This window comes from Octopus sinensis, linkage group LG25, assembly GCF_006345805.1.
Source record: "Octopus sinensis linkage group LG25, ASM634580v1, whole genome shotgun sequence".
NCBI lineage: Eukaryota > Metazoa > Mollusca > Cephalopoda > Octopoda > Octopodidae > Octopus > Octopus sinensis.
Window position 1 is genome coordinate 2457648 of NC_043021.1, and position 19530 is coordinate 2477177.

The following is a 19530-nucleotide window of genomic DNA, read 5'->3' on the forward strand; positions in this document are numbered from 1 at the left end:
TTCATCTATCCCTAGTTTTCTCATTGCCCACCAGATAAGGGATCGGGGGACCCTGTCGAAGGCTTTCTCCATATATATATATATATATATATATATATATATACGTGGAGGCGGAATGGCCCAGTGGTTAGGGCAGCGGACTCGCAGTCGTAGGATGCGGTTTCGATTCCCAGACCGGGCGTTGTGAGTGTTTATTGAGCGAAAACACCTAAAGCTCCACGGTGCTCTGGCAGGGGGTGGTGGCGATCCCTGCTGTACTCTTTCACCACAACTTTCTTCCACTCTTTCTTCTGTTGGCTTGCTCGCTTAGCCAGCGGGGTGGCGTCATTTGAAGGCTAAAACAATGTGAAGCGCATTGTGACCAGCGATGTGTAGCAACATCTGATAGCCTGGTCGGTCACGGTGATCACGGTGATATATACATACATACACACACACACACCTTTCCGAGTTACAGGCTCATAAGGTTAGTTATGTGGCATGTATACTCCCCGAATAGACAGGATGCTGCTTGCTAGTTGAGTGAACTGCAGTGAAGTATCTTGCTCAAGAATACAACAGATTACCCTGACCAGGAATTGAACCACAACCTTACGACCATGAGTTCAACACCCTGTCAGGCGTCTTTCAGTTTCCTCCAACATAATCCATTCAGAAAGCTTTGGTTAGCTCGAGGATATAGTAGAAGACCCTTGCCCAAAGTGCCACGCAGTGGGACTGAACCCGGAACCGTGTGGTTGGGAATCAAGCTTCTTACCACACAGCCATTCTAACCAACTAACACATCACCTCCACCCAACACGGACTAACGTACCTGTGGGGCTCCATCTATTTCATCAATGATAAGACAATTGGGGCGCGGGTCACTTTCAACCACTGATTTCATCAAAATTGCAGATTCTATCTTTGTCTTCACCACTTCTTCACTGCGGTCATCACTACAAGAGACAAAAGAAGGGTTTCTTTAGAAATTTCCAGAAGCAATCAAAGAATAAAGGCAACAGGAGAAAGGTAAGTGGATATTTAATTATTTCCGGAGATGCCCACCACTACTCGCTCGTATTTGCTCCCTTCTTGCAGCTCTCTACCCATCCACCCACAATTCAGGTACCATTTGTAATCCTCACCCCTGCATTAATCCTTCATAATCTTTAGATAACACTACATAATCTTTACAGATGATGCTTACTTCCCCTCCCCTACACACCCCTGCAAACTCCCACACACTCACACTACTATTGTAGAAAAGATATTATTATTGAGTGAGAGAGCAGTGCATGCCATCAAATTGACACAGGGGTAAAATATATGAAGCCCAGTATACCCATCATGACTACCTGGCTCATAAGGGTACACTAGGCACATGCATCACAACCATATGTGCGCGACATGGTGATCTCATATGAAGATAAACAGCGCATGACTTTGCAGGTGGGGCCCAGTTAGAATTTTCTTCTGGTCGAGTAGCCTATCCCACTCAAAAGGTCCTTGAATAAGGGTTGTTTAAGGATGTTGAACAAAACACCCATGTTTCCAAAAGTGAATTATTCAAACCCCAAAGAATTCCTCTCAACACATAGCTATGATGCTCCCCCACTACTTCTGCTCGCGATCAGAGATGCACATATCGTCAGCCACTAAGGGACATGCTTAACTGGTTAAGCTCAAACAACTGACAAGCAAATCTGGTATTGAGCAGAATATTTGCTGTAGCCCATCTTTTATACCAAGACAAAACAATGTACATGATAACACTTCCAATCAGTTAAGATCAGAAGCCACGAGAGCCTCTGCCTACTGTTATTTGTCAGAATCCATAACATGCTAGACAAAACACTCTGTGCCATTTCTTCCAGTTCCACATGTTCTGTGCTTAAATCCTGTTGAGGCTGACTTTGCTCCTCATTCTTTTAGGATTGGTAAAAATAAGCACCACCAGTTCAGCACTGGGGATGATGGAATCAACCAGTACCCTCTACCCACCCACTAAAATTGCTAGCATTGTGCCAAAAATTTGAAATCATCATCATTGTTTAGCATCCGCTTTCCATGCTAGCATGGGTTGGACGGTTCAACTGGGGTCTGGGAAGCCAGAAGGCTGCACCAGGCCCAGTCTGATGTAGCAATGTTTCTACGGCTGGATGCCCTTCCTAACGCCAACCACTCCGTGAGTGTAGTGGGTGCTTTTTACGTGCCACTGGCACAGGTTATTATTATTATTATTATTGGTGCTGTTGTTATTATTGTTGTCCCCAAGGCGGCGAGATGGCAGAATCATTAGCACACTGGACGAAATGTTTAGCGGTATTTCGCCTGTCGCTATGTTCTGAGTTCAAATTCTGCCGATGTCAACTCCACCTTTCATCCTTTCAGGGTCAATAAATTAAGTACCAGGTGCATACTGGGGTCAATGTAATCAACTATCCCCCTCCCCCAAATTTCAGGCCTTGTGCCTATAATAGAAAGGATTATTACTACTACTACTACGACTAAGGTGACGCCAGGCAAAATGTTTAGTGGTATTTCGTCTGTCTTTAAGATCTGAGTTCAAATTCCACCGAGGTTGACTTTGCCTTTCATCCTTTTGGGGTCAATAAATTAAGTACCAGTTATGCACTGGAGTTGATGTAATCAACTTAATCCCTTTGTCTGTCCTTGTTTGTCCTCTCTATGTTTAGCCCCTTGTGGGCAATAAAGAAATAAGACTCGTTAGCATGCCAGGTGAAAATGCTTAGCTGTATTTCATCCACCACTACGTACTAAGTTCAAATTCCATCAAGGTCGACTTTGCCTTTCATCCTTTCAGGGTCGATAAATTAAGTACCAGTGGAGTACAGGGGTCAGTGTAATTGACTAGTTCCCTCCCACCAGATTTCAGGCCTATAAAAGAAAGGGTTATTACTGTTGCCCTTACCTGGCATTCATCTCCACTACATTGTAGCCTGCATGTTTAGCAATGACGTGGGCCAATGTTGTCTTTCCCAGACCAGGGGCACCATTCAACAAAACAATCTAAAAAAATAAGAAGTGAAAAAGAAAAGGTAAAAAAGAACCATCTTGCAGTGTGTTTAGGGTGAGATGAATGTCAGGATGATGATGATGATGATGATGGTTATGATAATGAAGATGATAATGATGATGATGATCATAACGATGATGATTTTCATCATCATCATCATCAGGAGGATGGTGTCAATGATGATAAAGAAGCAGGGTTAAAGTTGTAAACTTTACGAAACAATGACAAACATTAAAAAAAAAATATTCGATTTAAAAAAACGGAAAAAAAAAAAATCAAATCAAATGTGAGGTTGTCTACCTTCTGAAGTGGACGATTCTGTTTGTCCAATTCTTCGCTGACCATTTGCTGTTGTTTCTTCTTGCTAAACTGGACATTTGTCTTAACATCAGCCTTCTTTCGGTTCATTTTGATCGGTTTGTTAAACACAACGTGGTCCCATAATTTCAACCAATGCAACAAGGAACGGTTGATATTCTGTAAGAAGAGAAATCGAGAAAGTCACCCTCTTGGACTCATAAACAACAATGGAAACCCTTGTCGTAACTTTGCAAGCCCTTGTCATAACTTTGCAAGCCCTTGTCGTAACTTTGCAAGCCCTTGTCGTAACTTTGCAAGCCCTTGTCGTAACTTTGCAAACCCTTGTCATAACTTTGCAAGCCCTTGTCGTAACTTTGCAAGCCCTTGTCATAACTTTGCAAGCCCTTGTCATAACTTGCAAACCCTTGTCGTAACTTTGCAAGTCCTTAACATAACTTTGCAAGCCCTTGTCATAACTTTATAAACCCTTGTCATAACTTTGCAAGTCATTGTCATAACTTTGCAAGTCCTTATCATAACTTTGCAAGCCCTTGTCATAACTTTATAAACCCTTGTCATAACTTTGCAAGTCATTGTCGTAACTTTGCAAGCCCTTGTCATAACTTTGCAAGCCCTTGTCATAACTTTATAAACCCTTGTCATAACTTTGCAAGTCATTGTCATAACTTTGCAAGTCCTTATCATAACTTTGCAAGCCCTTGTCGTAACTTTGCAAACCCTTGTCATAACTTGCAAACCCTTGTCATACTTTATCCTATACAACAACGCTGCAGTCTGCCAGCCGGGTTACCCCCTAATACTAAAAAAAAAAACTTGATAGAAGCCAGGACTGAACCTGAGAGCTTACCTCTTCACTGAGCAACTCTGCGTAAGACCTTGGGGCATATTTGTCCACCCACAAATTGTCTTCATTCCCTGCTGTTGCTGGCCGCTCTTCACAGTAGATGTCATCCATACGTACTGACTGTGCATCCATTTCTTCCCCAGGGACACCCTCTGCATCTGGATGCGTCCGTCCACTACCGACTGAACCACCTTCCCTACAACACAACAACAAACATAAGAGACGTCTGAATTCCCAGGTGTCACTGACTCCTTAGCATTTAAACTGGCCATATCCAGCCGAAATATTCTACCTGTTTTATCTTCAAACCAGCCACATTCAACCTATCCTACCTCCTGGCTATGGCACAGATAGAGCATAATTAAGGATGTGGTTAGGGTAATGCAATTAGAGAAGTGATTAAGATGAACTTAACCCTTTAGAATGCAAAATGCACCATCCGATCGTGGCCGTTTGTCAGCCTCGTCTGGCACCTGTGCCGGTGGCACGTAAAAAGCACCCACTACACTCACGGAGTAGTTGGCGTTAGGAAGGGCATCCAGCCGTAGAAACATTGCCAGATCAGACTGGGCCTGGTGCAGCCTTCTGGCTTCCCAGACCCCAGTTGAACTGTCCAACCCATGCTTGCATGGAAAGCGGATGCTAAACGATGATGATGATTTCAAATTTTTGGCAGCCTTCTGGCTTCCCAGACCCCAGTTGAACCGTCCAACCCATGCTTGCATGGAAAGCGGATGCTAATCGATGATGATGATTTCAAATTTTTGGCAGCCTTCTGGCTTCCCAGACCCCAGTTGAACCGTCCAACCCATGCTTGCATGGAAAGCGGATGCTAAACGATGATGATGATTTCAAATTTTTGGCAGCCTTCTGGCTTCCCAGACCCCAGTTGAACCGTCCAACCCATGCTTGCATGGAAAGCAGATGCTAAACGATGATGATGATTTCAAATTTTTGGCAGCCTTCTGGCTTCCCAGACCCCAGTTGAACCGTCCAACCCATGCTTGCATGGAAAGCGGATGCTAAACGATGATGATGATTTCAAATTTTTGGCAGCCTTCTGGCTTCCCAGACCCCAGTTGAACTGTCCAACCCATGCTTGCATGGAAAGCGGATGCTAAACGATGATGATTTCAAATTTTTGGCAGCCTTCTGGCTTCCCAGACCCCAGTTGAACCGTCCAACCCATGCTTGCATGGAAAGCGGATGCTAAACGATGATGATGATTTCAAATTTTTGGCAGCCTTCTTGCTTCCCAGACCCCAGTTGAACTGTCCAACCCATGCTTGCATGGAAAGCGGATGCTAAACGATGATGATGATTTCAAATTTTTGGCAGCCTTCTGGCTTCCCAGACCCCAGTTGAACCGTCCAACCCATGCCAGCATGGAAAGCGGATGCTAAACGATGATGATGATTTCAAATTTTTGGCAGCCTTCTGGCTTCCCAGACCCCAGTTGAACTGTCCAACCCATGCCAGCATGGAAAGCGGATGCTAAACGATGATGATGATTTCAAATTTTTGGCAGCCTTCTGGCTTCCCAGACCCCAGTTGAACTGTCCAACCCATGCCAGCATGGAAAGCGGATGCTAAACGATGATGATGATTTCAAATTTTTGGCAGCCTTCTGGCTTCCCAGACCCCAGTTGAACCGTCCAACCCATGCTTGCATGGAAAGCGGATGCTAAACGATGATGATGATTTCAAATTTTTGGTAGCCTTCTGGCTTCCCAGACCCCAGTTGAACTGTCCAACCCATGCCAGCATGGAAAGCGGATGCTAAACGATGATGATGATTTCAAATTTTTGGCAGCCTTCTGGCTTCCCAGACCCCAGTTGAACTGTCCAACCCATGCCAGCATGGAAAGCGGATGCTAAACGATGATGATGATTTCAAATTTTTGGCAGCCTTCTGGCTTCCCAGACCCCAGTTGAACCGTCCAACCCATGCTTGCATGGAAAGCGGATGCTAAACGATGATGATGATTTCAAATTTTTGGCAGCCTTCTGGCTTCCAGACCCCAGTTGAACTGTCCAACCCATGCCAGCATGGAAAGCAGACGCTAAACGACGATGATGATGATGAATTCTGAGTTAAATGTAATGCTTTTTTATTCACCTTGTTTTGAATTAATCTTGCATTATCTTGAAGCTTTGAGATTTTCATGAGGTGACTGTTAATTTTTAGAATGACATTGTAGGGTTAGCGTGAGAGGCCAGATATGGCTACATTGTACATAAAAATGGTTCGATATTTTGGCCGGATACGGCTGGTATAAATAAAGGTGAGGGTAAAAGTTGGGCTTAGAAGTGCATTTAGTTTTTTAGGGGTGTGGTTAAAATTATACTTAAGGGTATGATTGAAAGTGCACTGAAGGGTCTAGTTAACCCTTTAGTGTTCACATTATTCTGCCAAAGTTAATCCTTTTTAATCCACATTGTTTTGAGCTAATCCTGCATTATCTTGTAGTTATGAGATTTTGATGAGGTAGCTGTTCAGTTTTCAAACAATATTGTAGGGTTGGTGTGAGAGACCAGATCTGGCCAATTTGAACATAAAACAAGCAGAATACTTTTGGCCGGATATGGCCGGTTTAAATGCTAAAGGGTTAAAAGACAATTGTCTGGAAGGAAATGGTAAAACTTACGTAGCTGAGTCTAAATTATTGATTTCTTCTGAAATTTTTATGGCTTTCTGGAAAGAGAAGGGAAAAAAATGAGATCAGGTTCAAGAATTAGGAATGGTCTCAAATACACACAGGTGGAATAGATAGATAGACAGGTAAAGAGATATATATTTCTTTACTACCCACAAGAGGCTAAACACAGAGGGGACAAAGAAGGACAGACAAATGGATTAAGTCGATTATATCAACCCCAGTGGGGTGGGACATTGCATCTATCTACCTATTTCTTTACTACCCACAAGGCGCTAAACACAGAGGGGACAAAGAAGGACAGACATAGGTATTAAGTCGATTACATCGACCCCAGTGTGTAACTGGTACTTAATTTATCGACCCCGAAAGGATGAAAGGCAAAGTCGACCTCGGCGGAATTTGAACTCAGAACGTAACGGCAGACAAAATACAGCTACGTATTTCGCTCGGCATGCTAACGTTTCTGCCAGCTCACCGCCTTTTGTTAGGTAAAGAGATATAGGCAGGTAGATATGTAGATGGATGGATGGGCAGACAGATAAATAAGTAGACAGGTAGGTAGGTACTGTATATAGACAGACAGGTATCGAGATGGCTGGATGGACAGATAGACAGATAGGTAGAAAGGTGTAAATAGGTATGTATATGTAAATGGCCGGATGGGCAGACAGACAGCTTGGTAGATAGGTAGGTAAGTATATAAATCGACAGGTAGAGAGATATAAGCAGGCAGGTATGCTGATGGACAGGTGACCAGACAGACAGAGGTATGTAGACAGGTAGATAGATGCAAGGCGACATGCTGGCAGAAACGTTAGCACGCCAGGCGAAATGCTTAGCGGTATTTCGGCAGCCGTTACGTTGTGAGTTCAAAATTCCGCCGAGGTTGACTTTGCCTTTCATCCTTTCTGGGTCGATAAATTAAGTACCAGTTACGCACTGGGGTCGATGTAATCGTCTTAATACCTATGTCTGTCCTTATTTGTCCCCTCTGTGTTTAGCCCATTGTGGGTAGTAAAGAAATAGGTAGATAGATGTAATGTCCCACCCCACATTAGCCTCTTGAGACCCCAATATTCTCCACTTGGTAGATGTCCTAATTCTGCTACAATAGCACCAAACTATTCACCGAGCCATCAGTGGCCACATAAATTAGTCAGGACTTACCTCCAGAGCAATTTTCTCCATCAGTAACGAGAATGGTTCATCAAGGAGTTGCAGAGAATTCTTGGTGTTGATAACTCTTGCAGCCTGTCAAAGAAGAAGAATAAAAACAAATTAGAAGTTACCTGAAGACCACAGTTTGCCCATGGCCTTTAAAACAATAAGGTGCAAAACAAAGTAGATTTGGCTGCTATTTCTAGCACACCAAGCAACCTAGTTAACTCATTGTATGAAACTGTACATAAGCAGTTATATACGATATTAGCCACTGCAATAATGGATGTGCATGTCTGTTGCAGCAAATGCAATTTGTTTTTTTCAGTTGATTTATTGCTGCAATTCTGTAAATTTGTGCTGCAAGGTGTGGAAACTGAGATGTGGAAACTGAGGTGTGGAAACCAAGATGTAGAAACTGAGGTGTGGAAACCAAGATGTGGAAATCGAGATGTGAAAACTGAGATGTGGAAACTGAGGTGTGAAAACCAAGATGTGGAAACTGAGGTGTGGAAATCGAGATGTGAAAACTGAGATGTGAAAACCAAGATGTGGAAACTGAGGTGTGGAAATCGAGATGTGGAAACTGAGGTGTGGAAATCGAGATGTGAAAACCAAGATGTGGAAATCGAGATGTGAAACTGAGGTGTGGAAATCGAGATGTGAAAACTGAGATGTGGAAACTGAGGTGTGAAAACCAAGATGTGGAAACTGAGATGCGGAAACTGAGGTGTGGAAATCGAGATGTGAAAACTGAGATGTGGAAACTGAGGTGTGAAAACCAAGATGTGGAAACTGAGGTGTGGAAATCGAGATGTGGAAACTGAGGTGCGGAAACTGAGGTGTGGAAATCGAGACGTGAAAATTGAGATGTGAAAACTGAGGTGTGGAAACCGAGATGTGGAAACCAAGATGTGGATACTGAGACGTGGAAACCAAGATGTGGAAACTGAGGCGTGGAAATTGAGGTGTGGAAACCAAGCGAAAATGAAACATGAATGAGATGAGGATTCCTCTCATTCCACACCTGTGTCTTACCTCTGCTTCAAGAGTTTCACAGCTCCTCATCTTCATGTAAGCTCGAGTGCCATCAGAAGATGTGACACTGAAGAAATTAGTCTTTGGAATGGAGAAACTGACGCGCTGCCTCTGTTTCTTGGCATCTGTAAAAACAAAAGAACTGACTCAAAGATTTTTGAATTTATTTCAAAAGAATTTCGATAAGGAACTGAATATTCAAAACAAATCTTATTAAGATTTCAAAAAAGTCAGAACAAATGAAGCCCACAAACACATTCACCGGTTGTTGCTTGTTTATATTTCTCTTCATTTTCCTAAATAGTTGTCTTGCTAGCCAAAGGCCACACAGACAAACACTGCATGGCACCTTGAGCAAGTATCTTCTACTATAGCCCCTGGATTGACCAAAGATTTGTGAGTAGCTTCAGTAGATGAAAACCTAATCATGTATGTGTGTGTGTATGAATGAGTGGAATGTGTGTAAGTATATATGAGTGTATTATATATATGTGTGTGTGCGTGTGTCCATGTCTTGGCATTGCATAACAGCCATAAGCAAGCATCCATATACAAACACCAACCACAGAAAATCTGCTTCAATACATTCCATCTAACCCATGCAGATGTGGTGTTAGGGTGTTGCACTCACAACGGCCAGATTGTGGGTTCGATTCCTGGACTGGGTAGCTTGTTGTGTTCTTGAGCAAAACACTTCTTGATTTCACATTGCTCTAGTGCTGTGTGGGGACAAGCATGTCAAAGAATAGACCCAATGTTTCCTCTGTGTGTCATCATAAAAGATGACTAAGAGAGGTTGAGGTAGGATTTGCACTCAGACCTCATTTAAAACCCTCACCAGCAAATACTACCCCAAAAAAACAGACCCATGGGTTGGAGGATTGTCACCTGAGCAGTGCAAAGGTGTTGTCCATCAGGAGTAGATGAGAACCACCAACAAGCAGTGGACGCAGTGACACATCATCATCATCATTGTTCGATCGTGGTCGAGACAATGGAATTTACCATGCTACGCCAGACTTCACGGTCCATCATGGCATTACGGAGGTCCTGTTGCTGGATGCCTGTATCCCTGGAGATTACATCAGGGTAGGAGAGTGTGCGCCCTCTGGTATTGCGAGCAGATGGCTTCCAGAGGAGAAGAGTAGAAATTACTTCTTTTTCAGCTCTACAACAATGTCCAGCAAACTGGACTCTCCTACCTTTCACAAGAGATGACACAGGTGGTAGTTATAAGGCAGCCATCCCACGCCCCACCCGACCCATAATACATCGAGTAAGCATGGAAAAATGAATGTTAAAACAGCAGAGATGACGATGATGATGATGTTATTGTTTATATTGCAAGCAGATAAAGCAGTTTACCTTGACTTTGTGTTTGTTGATATTCCTGAGAATTCCTTGCCATTCGTCGTAAAGTTTCTATTTCTGTGCAAAGGTCGTCATCAAGAACATCGTGCCGAATCGTTGGTTCCACATCAAAGTTTCCAGACGTTGTGTCTGGCATTCGTTTCTGTCTTTTAGCAGAAGGAACAGCTACAAATAAGGAGAAAGATAAAATATTTCTTTTTAAAAAAATGTAAAAACAAAACTGAAGGAGCAGATCAATGATCAAAGACGTTCTATCCATGGCCATCCCAGTTGTTAACGGATATACAGGAACATATTACATTGGTCTGAGACTATGCTTCTGGAAGATATTTTAGTTTATCTTTTATCTGTTTGTCATTAATTGAGGCCATGCTGGAGCACTTGAAGAATTTTTGTTAATCAAATGAATTGACCCCAGCGCTTTTCCTCTAAGCCTGCTACTTATTCTATTGGTCTCTTTTGCTGAACTGCTAAGTTACAGAGGCGTATACACACGGTCATACCTTGAAGAGAAGCAAGGTGTGATTTTAAAGAATTCGGTCAGTATTTCACCAGCTCAGCAGGACGGTGGTGTATAGTCGATGTTTATAACAGTAGACAGGACGACACCCAGCAGCGAGATCCAAGAATTAGCCAATACCGAGACGAGGAACGATGCCTTTTCGAATAAAACCTTAAAATTCGATGATAATTCAAGCAAACACACAACTATAAAGGGAAATAACTCTTTGATCTGCGAAGTCATCTCCCTTGACACAAGTATTATTCTGCACCCCAGGGGTGAATAGAAATATGTATATTCTTTTATTTCCAGGTCCCTGTACTACGGTCATGCTGGGATAAAGGATAAAGACACCCTTCGGTCATAAATGACCATGGGATTGCACCTAGAAAGTTCCCCTCCAAGTCCTAGCATGGTTGTTTATAGAAGACCTTCAGTCGCCCATGGATACCGGCCTCCCCTCTCCGTGCCACCGATGTTATCCAAGGGGAAGGCAAAGGGGCCGATACAGCTTGGCACCTGAGACGTCGCAACCCATTTCTACAGCTGAGTAAACTGGAGCAACGTGAAAATAAAGTGTCTTACATTTTACTTGTTTCAGTCATTTGACTGCGGCCATGCTGGAGCACCGCCTTTAGTCGAGCAAATCGACACCAGGACTTATTCTTTGTAAGCCCAGTACTTATTCTATCGGTCTCTTCTGCCGAACCGCTAAGTGACGGGGACGTAAACACACCAGCATCGGTTGTCAAGCAATGCTAGGGGGACAAACACATATATATATATATATATATACATATATACAACAGGCTTCTTTCAGTTTCCGTCTACCAAATCCACTCACAAGTCATTGGTCGGCCCGGGGCTATAGCAGAAGACACTTGCCCAAGATGTCACGCAGTGGGACTGAACCCGGAACCATGTGGTTGGTTAGCAAGCTACTTACCACACAGCCACTCCTGCGCCTATATGTCTTGCTCAAGAACACAACACAGCTTGGTCTGGGAATCGAACTCACTTCCTCATGATTGCGAGCCTGACGCTCTAACCACTGAGCCATGCACCTTCACTGCTGCCCGGGTGACACCTTAAAAAGATCAACTCGACTGCTCTACCAATTTATTTTGTCTCCATGGAACTTCTGATATTTTTCTGCACATCAGTGTCATTACGTCACACGACCAGAACACGTCACATGACCATACACGTCACATGACCATACATGTCACATGACCAGAACAACGCCCCCCCCCCAATTCCTTTTACATCCAGCTTTACTCTGTGCCTCATTGTTCCTGCACACTGATATTAAATGAAATTTTAATTAAAACTTACCATTATTTGATGAAGTTGCTTTACCGTTTTCAGACTGCTCAGCGCCAGCAGCCAAAATCTCTTCCATCTCACCCTCGGATGGAAATTCCAGCAGACGCTTCGATTGCCCATTCCTTAGCTGCTCGTTAATTATCTTATCTGGAGAGAAAGGATCAATTTCGGTAAACTCAGAACTCAAATTCAAAGCTTTGTCTGGGCGAATTTCTTTATTCTTCTGTGTCCCACCAGAATTGAAGTTTAAAGAACGCCTGGAAGCAGGAGCCGTTATTTCTGGAACTGAAAGACATAACAAAACATGAGGAACCAAAGAATAATTCTGTGAAATATTTCAACAATCAGATAAAATCATTTTTCCATGTTTCAACAATCAGACAAGGTTTCCTTCATGCAGGAACAAAGCTAAATTTTGTAGAAGAGGCTTGCTGTGAATGGAAACATAGAAATCTGGTAAGGATTGGTCCTTACGTTGCTATATTTCTGCTGATATAGACTACTTTGCCTTTCATCCTTTCGGGGTCGATAAATAAAGTACCAGTTTCGCACTGGGGGCGATATAATCGACTCAATCCCTTCGTCTGTCCTTGTTTGTCCCCTCTATGTTTAGCCCCTTCTGGGCAGTAAAGAAATATAGATATAGACTACTTTTATTTCAATTAATTTACAAAATAATTTTTTTTTTTTTTTTACTTGTTTCAGTCATTTGACTGCGGCCATGCTGGAGCACCACCTTTAGTCGAGCAAATCGACCTTGGGACTTATTCTTTGTAAGCCCAGTACTTATTCTATCGGTCTCTTTTGCCGAACCGCTAAGTGACGGGGACGTAAACACACCAGCATCGGTTGTCAAGCAATGCTAGGGGGACAAACACAGATACACAAACACACGCACATATATATATATATACATATATACGACGGGCTTCTTTCAGTTTCCGTCTACCAAATCCACTCACAAGGCTTTGGTCGGCCCGAGGCTATAGTAGAAGACACTTGCCCAAGGTGCCATGCAGTGGGACTGAACCCGGAACCATGTGGTTGGTTAGCAAGCTACTTACCACACAGCCACTCCTGCGCCTCTGAAGAATTTATTAAAACAACTTTGTTGTTATTATTAAGCTGGCATTTGGAACACAACACAAAATCTTTGTTGGAAGATTTGTATTTAGATCACTTTAACCATTTTGTTACCATGCTTGGCACGTGACCTGCTGTGCTTGAGGAGACCTATTGAGTCAAGTACATCAACATCAAAATAAATATCAAATGGAGATTGTAGTTGTGATACCTGTGCCAGTGGCACGTAAAAAGCACCAACTGATCGTGGCCACTGCCAGCCTCCCCTGGCACCTGTGCCGGTGGTACGTAAAAATCACCCACTACACTCACGGAATGGTTGGCATTAGGAAGGGCATCCAGCCGTAGAAACACTGCCAGATCAGACTGGAGCCTGGTGCAGCCTCCTGGCTTCCCAAACCCCAGTCAAACCGTCCAACCCATGCTAGCATGGAAAACAGACGTTATACGATGACAATGATGATGATGATGATTTTCATTGAAATATACTGCTTATATTTTAAAGAATTTTGAAAATAGTAAAGAATTTGTCATTCTTACGCTTTTAGTGTCCAAATTGTACAGCTAAAAGTGAAGTTTATTTATTCCCATTGTTTTGAATTTGTCATGCATTGGCTCATAGCTTTGGGATTTTGATGATGTTATTGTCTATATTCAGAATGACATTGTAGGGTAGGTGTGAGAGGCTAGACCTGGTCAGTTTGAACATAAAACAGGCGGCATATTTGGACCAGATATGGTCAATTTAGATGCTAAAAGATTAAGATGGTGTTTGGAACCATCTGAGGTGACCTTTGTCTTGCAAGATGCTTGGTGACCGTTGGGTTAATTTAGCAAAGATCAAAGATCCTAGTAAGTAGGAAAACAGATAAGTTACAAATCCCTTCAGGTAGATGGTCCTGCTCGATACGTAGAAAAGGTTTAGGTAGAAATTCCATAAGATGTACCGAGCGCAAACTATGGACATGTAAGAGATGCTGCAGTGTATATTGAGTTCTTCATAACCAGCTGATCTAGCTAGCGAGGCCTCATATCAGTGAGGGGGGCCGGTGCGCATTGATGCCGTCGAGAGGTAGGCCCCAAAACGGCGCGCATTCTCTCCTGATGACCCCATACACTTGCTAGCTTCCGGTATAGGGAGCTTTTAACTGGTAGCACTTGCATGTGCAAGTTGTTTGCAAGACATCTAGGAGGGTTAATAGAGGAAGGAGTCTTTGGGTGGCAGATGTGTCGGTATAACAGACACTAAAAATGCACAAATAGACTTCTTCAAATGTCAGGGGGAATCCTTAGAAATAGTAAATAGATTCCGTTACCTAGACAACCAAGTTAGCAGTAGAGGAGGAAGTTCTGAAAGTGTAATTTCTAGAATAAGATTACAGTTGCCCTAATTGGCTTATAAACTATTATTTACTGTACACGCATAATGTCCTCTAATAGCTACAAAAATTCTAGGGTCTGCAGTTGCGACCCCGAGGAAAAGGCTGAAAATACACAAGGATTTCCAACATTGTGACGACTTCAATCACAACCAGAAGAATTTTCACCGTTTTTAAGTAACTTCTACAAATTTTTGCGTTGGGCAAAGCATTTCTGCTGTTTATTTCCTTCCCCTTATCATGAAATGATAATTAACTCGGGTTAATTAATCTTAGAAGTCCATTATGCAAAATAGCGATTTATTTTTGTAAGTTATGTGAATGTCGTTTTCGTGTGGCCCCTTCCGTTTTGTATCAATGAAGGGGTTCGTTGTTTACGTCCAGATTCGACAACGTGACATAAAACGGTTGAAGCTCAACCGAGAAAAGTGGATTTTTTATATGAGGAAAGACAAAAAGTTGCTGCAGAATGGTCGGAAAGACATCGAATCATTGACGTTTTAGGCGAAAGTAAAGAAATCGCACACCCGGTGGTTGGGGCTTAGGTTTAGGGTTTTTGTTACAGCGGAAACGGGTGGTGTACGAATTCGTTACCTCCGTAGATATTTTATTTCCCAACAGGGAAGAAAAGGATTATAATTAATAATATTAATGTTTCGGATATGTGTGTACATGTTCAGCAATTTTTAGGAGAGAATTAATCGATTATAACGATCCCAGTATTTGAGTAATGCTTTATTCGAAACGACCCCAGAACGTTAAAGAAATTGAAGAAACACCGAAATAGAATTTTCCGGCGCTCTAACGATTCCATATCGGTTTGTGGTAATTTTTAAAATTATTTTTGGGGCAATCTTTCGTCTCTAGTAGACCTTTCCGTCGATTTCCGTAAAAAACTTCTTTTTTTTTTTACATATGGGCTTGCGGGAACTTTTGAAGTAATGAGAGCGAAAGAGACTAAGAGAAAGCGATTGTATGACGAGGAAGTTCTTTTGAAGTTACCGTGCAGGGGAAGCATTGATGTACGTGTGTGTGTGTGTGTGTTTGATGGGGTGTGGGAGACAGACAGTATGTTGTGTAAGTGAAGTGCTTCTGTTAGTGTGTGCGAAGAGACAGAGAAAGTAATGTGCGAAAGAAAGTGATAACTGAAATTTTTTACTCGGTGTATGTGTATATGTATGTATATTACTTCAAAAGTTCCCGCAAGCCCATATGTAAAAAAAAAATAAATTTTTTTACGGAAATCGACGGAAAGGTCTACTAGAGACGAAAGATCGCCCGATTTCCTTTGCGTTAATAATAAGACATTCATGGATTTCAACAACACGAAACGGTGGTAAAAGTATGTTTCGCAACATAAATCTCTCATCGAAAAATCTGGGAACAAGTGTCTGTTTCTTTCTTTCTTTCAGTTTCTACAACTCACGCTCGGAATTGGTCAAAATTCCGTCAGAGATTAATCGAAACGGTAACAAATATCCTGAATACGACAAATCTGTAATATATCCTATTGTAATTATATCATCTTATTTATATACAAACTTACCTTCTAAATCGTCCATCGCTTCCATTTCGTCGGCGTACATTAATTCAAACTCATCCATTTTTGTAGCTGTTTATCCACTCTTATTTTCCTAAAATCCAAGTTTATATATAAAGGGTAGGTATACGAGTGTGTGTGTGTATGTATGTGTGTATTTAGGGATGTGTGAACAGGTATGGAACCTACAAATGCATCGTGTTTGTATTTTGGTTGTTAAATCCCACTTCTTTCGCAAGCCAAGTATTTCTGTATATTGATATATGTTATATAGCTATCTCCATGAGTATATAGCTATTGCAATATCTACAAACGCATGCCTACAACCATCGCACTGACTCAATCAGTTGTGTTTACAGCTGATTTCGAGAAATTCATTTTCTCGAGAAATTCATTTTCCCGCGAAATATGACGACACACCAGATTTATCTCCCTTACCAATCTCTCTCTCTCTCTCTCTCTCTCTTTCTCTCTATCTATCTATCTTTCTTTCTTTCTCTCTCTATCTATCTATCTACCTCTCACTCAAGTTTTGTCTAGCGAATGTTTTAAAAAATGATGGGTGAATGTAGCAATGATGGCACGTATGAATGACGAAGCCACCTTGAGCATAATCCTATGAACCCAGAAATTGAAAACAGAGGGTTACCCACTTGCAAACAAATGTGGTAACATATAACAATATTGACCAAGGTTACCGTGGTCTTTTTCGTAGGCTTTTCTTCCCACGGATAAACCTTACTTGCTTTCCCCTTTACATCATATATCATAACACTGTGATACACGATCCCTATTGATCGTTTTTTTTCCTCTTCCCCTTTTTTCTTCTTTTTTCATTTCTCTTTTCTTTTGTTCCTTTGCCTTTTCTTCTTTTTTTTGGTTCTTCTTTTTCCCTTTTACGATCCCTTTTGATCGAAAACCTACGCCACCTTTCTTTTCTTTTGTTTTTTGTTTTTTTCATCCCCAAAAGAATAGCTCTACCTTGTAACTTGTCCCATCTGTGTGCAGCCCTGTGTGGCCAATAAAGAAACTTATCTCTCACTCACTCACGCACCTTTGTTCTTCTCCAGCAAACTTTATATCCTGTTGTGTGTCTGGGGGAGAGTCATTCTCTTTTAGTGCCTTGACACAACAAAATATGCTTCAACACACACGAACTCACATAAAGAATCTTGCGAACCAAATCCAAAAACGAAACTTTATATCAACGTCACAGAATCTTTGTCTTTCCTTGTTAGAAATTTATTCTTAAAATAATTAGCAACATTCTAAAAAGACTCTTGGAGAAAGAAAAAGATAAGAAATTGAGGAAGGGTTTATTGTTTGGTCTTCTTCTTCTTCTTCTCCACCACCACCAATTTGTATCCTTCCTTTCCTATTTCATCCACCCATCTTTTCCACCTGAAAGGCTTGTGTGAGTAGAGTCCTTGGGTACCTCCTCCATAGGGTGCTATCAGAAGCAACTGTCATTTTCCTGGCTGGATTCCCAAACACGACCAACCATCTCATTCTTGGACTACCCCTAGGTCTGCTGTGAGGTTTGGCTCAGCTTGAAGAATCTGTCTAGCAATTCTGTGCTGCAACATTCTTATCTTAATGGAGTGGTGGCCTCTCAATGTGGCGAAGTAGTGGCTCAACTTGGAAATATTCTCTGCTCTCCAGGCTATGCACCTTGTCAAGTTTAAGGCTCTCTATCAGTTATGATCGACAGAAACAGCCTGCTTATGAAATTAGCATGCAAGTGGCTGAGCACTCTACAGACACACACACACCGCAGGAGTGGCTATGTGGTAAGTAGCTTGTTTACCAACCACATGGTTCTGGGTTCAGTCCCACAGAGTGGCACCTTGGGCAAGTGTCTTCTACTATAGCCTTGGGCCGACCAAAGCCTTGTGAGTGGATTTGGTAGACGGAAACTGAAAGAAGCCCGTTGTATATATCTGTGTGTGTATGTTTGTGTGTCTGTGTTTGTCCCCCTAGCATTGCTTGACAACCGATGCTGGTGTGTTTATGTCCCCGTCACTTAGCGGTTCGGCAAAAGAGACTGATAGAATAAGTACTGGGCTTACAAAAGAATCGAGTTGCTCGACTAAAAGGCGGTGCTCCAGCATAGCCGCAGTCAAATGACTGCAACAAGTAAAAGAGTAAAGAGCTGGTTCCCTTTTGAATTACAGGTAGAACTAATTTTTTCCAGGTGAGTGGACTTATTGGAAGCCAAACAGTCGAGCCAGTAATCCACACACCTTCCCCGTCCCCTAGCATTACTCGAGAGATCTTTCAGACGACCTCTCTTGTACTCACAATCGTACTCTTTCTGCCAATAACATTCTTGACCATTGTAATCCCTAAACATTTTTCTTCACTCTCCAAACCACAGTTTAGTCAATTCCTCGTTATATTCTACACACGTCAGGTCTTTCTATACAGGTACCATTTTCTTAGTAATTCAGTTTTTTCCCATGAGTTCTTTGTTGTAGGGACTCCAGAAGAATCGAAGGATCTCAATAGGATCTTGATTTTGTAAAACCCATGGAAATGTTTTCATGTTTATGTGTCTAAAAATTCATCCTTTTATGCACAATATCCTACAGATACATCAATTGTCTAAAACTTTTGGTTCCATAGCCTTTCCACATAACTGATTTTTCCAAACATGGGGTGGAGGTCACCTTGATCAACACATTCTAAATTAAACAAATATTAAATTTAATTAAATAATTAAATGAAATCCAGGTAACTGTATATTAGTATAAATGATACAAGTTTATTAACACTGTACTATACAAGGTACCAACAAACTAGTCTGGTGGTTGCAAGAATTTGAAGTTCCTCATTGTAAATGAGCAAAGATTATAAGAAGTTCTGAACCATAACTGTCTGCAACGTTGGCATTATCCTTAGATTTGCTTTCTTTATCTTTTGCCATATTTGTTCAATTATTTTTGAATTTTTTTCTCTCCCCTAATAAATATTTTCTTTTATTTGTTTTCTGAATAACAGTTTGGTACAGTTCTTAGCTCTTTTCCTCATTTATCACTTTTCCTATAAAAAGTCGTTTATATTTGCCGCCTCAGTGTAAAGCTAAAACCCATGTATCAATCTAGCCCCCACCCCACCCCCAGATATCTTGTAGTTTTGCAGGGCCTTTAGGAGATCCTGTAGAAAACATTCATAGAAAGTTATACATCTGCAATAACCTCTCTGGATAAGTCATTTATCAGCATCGCCATCCCTTTTCCATGAAGGCATCAGTTGAACAGGACAACAAGAGCTGACAGATAAGAGAAAG

General features: G+C 41.8%; 1 protein-coding gene across 3 annotated transcripts in view; it reads right to left on the reverse strand.

Annotated features, from left to right (window-relative positions):
• Positions 1–16643, reverse strand: part of LOC115224432 (chromosome transmission fidelity protein 18 homolog) — a 44683-nt gene extending 28040 nt beyond the window's left edge. For all 3 annotated transcript variants that reach the window (XR_005003785.1, XM_036513220.1, XM_029795334.2), the window contains exons 1-10: positions 16248–16643; positions 12249–12524; positions 10406–10576; positions 9041–9165; positions 8012–8095; positions 6833–6879; positions 4188–4380; positions 3320–3496; positions 2915–3012; positions 815–938 (exon numbers count right to left, since the gene is read on the reverse strand). Coding sequence is in view for 2 of the 3 variants with exons in the window: in XM_036513220.1 (XP_036369113.1) it covers positions 815–938; positions 2915–3012; positions 3320–3496; positions 4188–4380; positions 6833–6879; positions 8012–8095; positions 9041–9165; positions 10406–10576; positions 12249–12524; positions 16248–16305 (1353 nt within the window). In the remaining variant the exon portion in view is untranslated. The remainder of the gene's footprint in view (positions 1–814; positions 939–2914; positions 3013–3319; positions 3497–4187; positions 4381–6832; positions 6880–8011; positions 8096–9040; positions 9166–10405; positions 10577–12248; positions 12525–16247) is intronic.
• Between the last annotated feature and the right edge of the window lie 2887 nt (positions 16644–19530).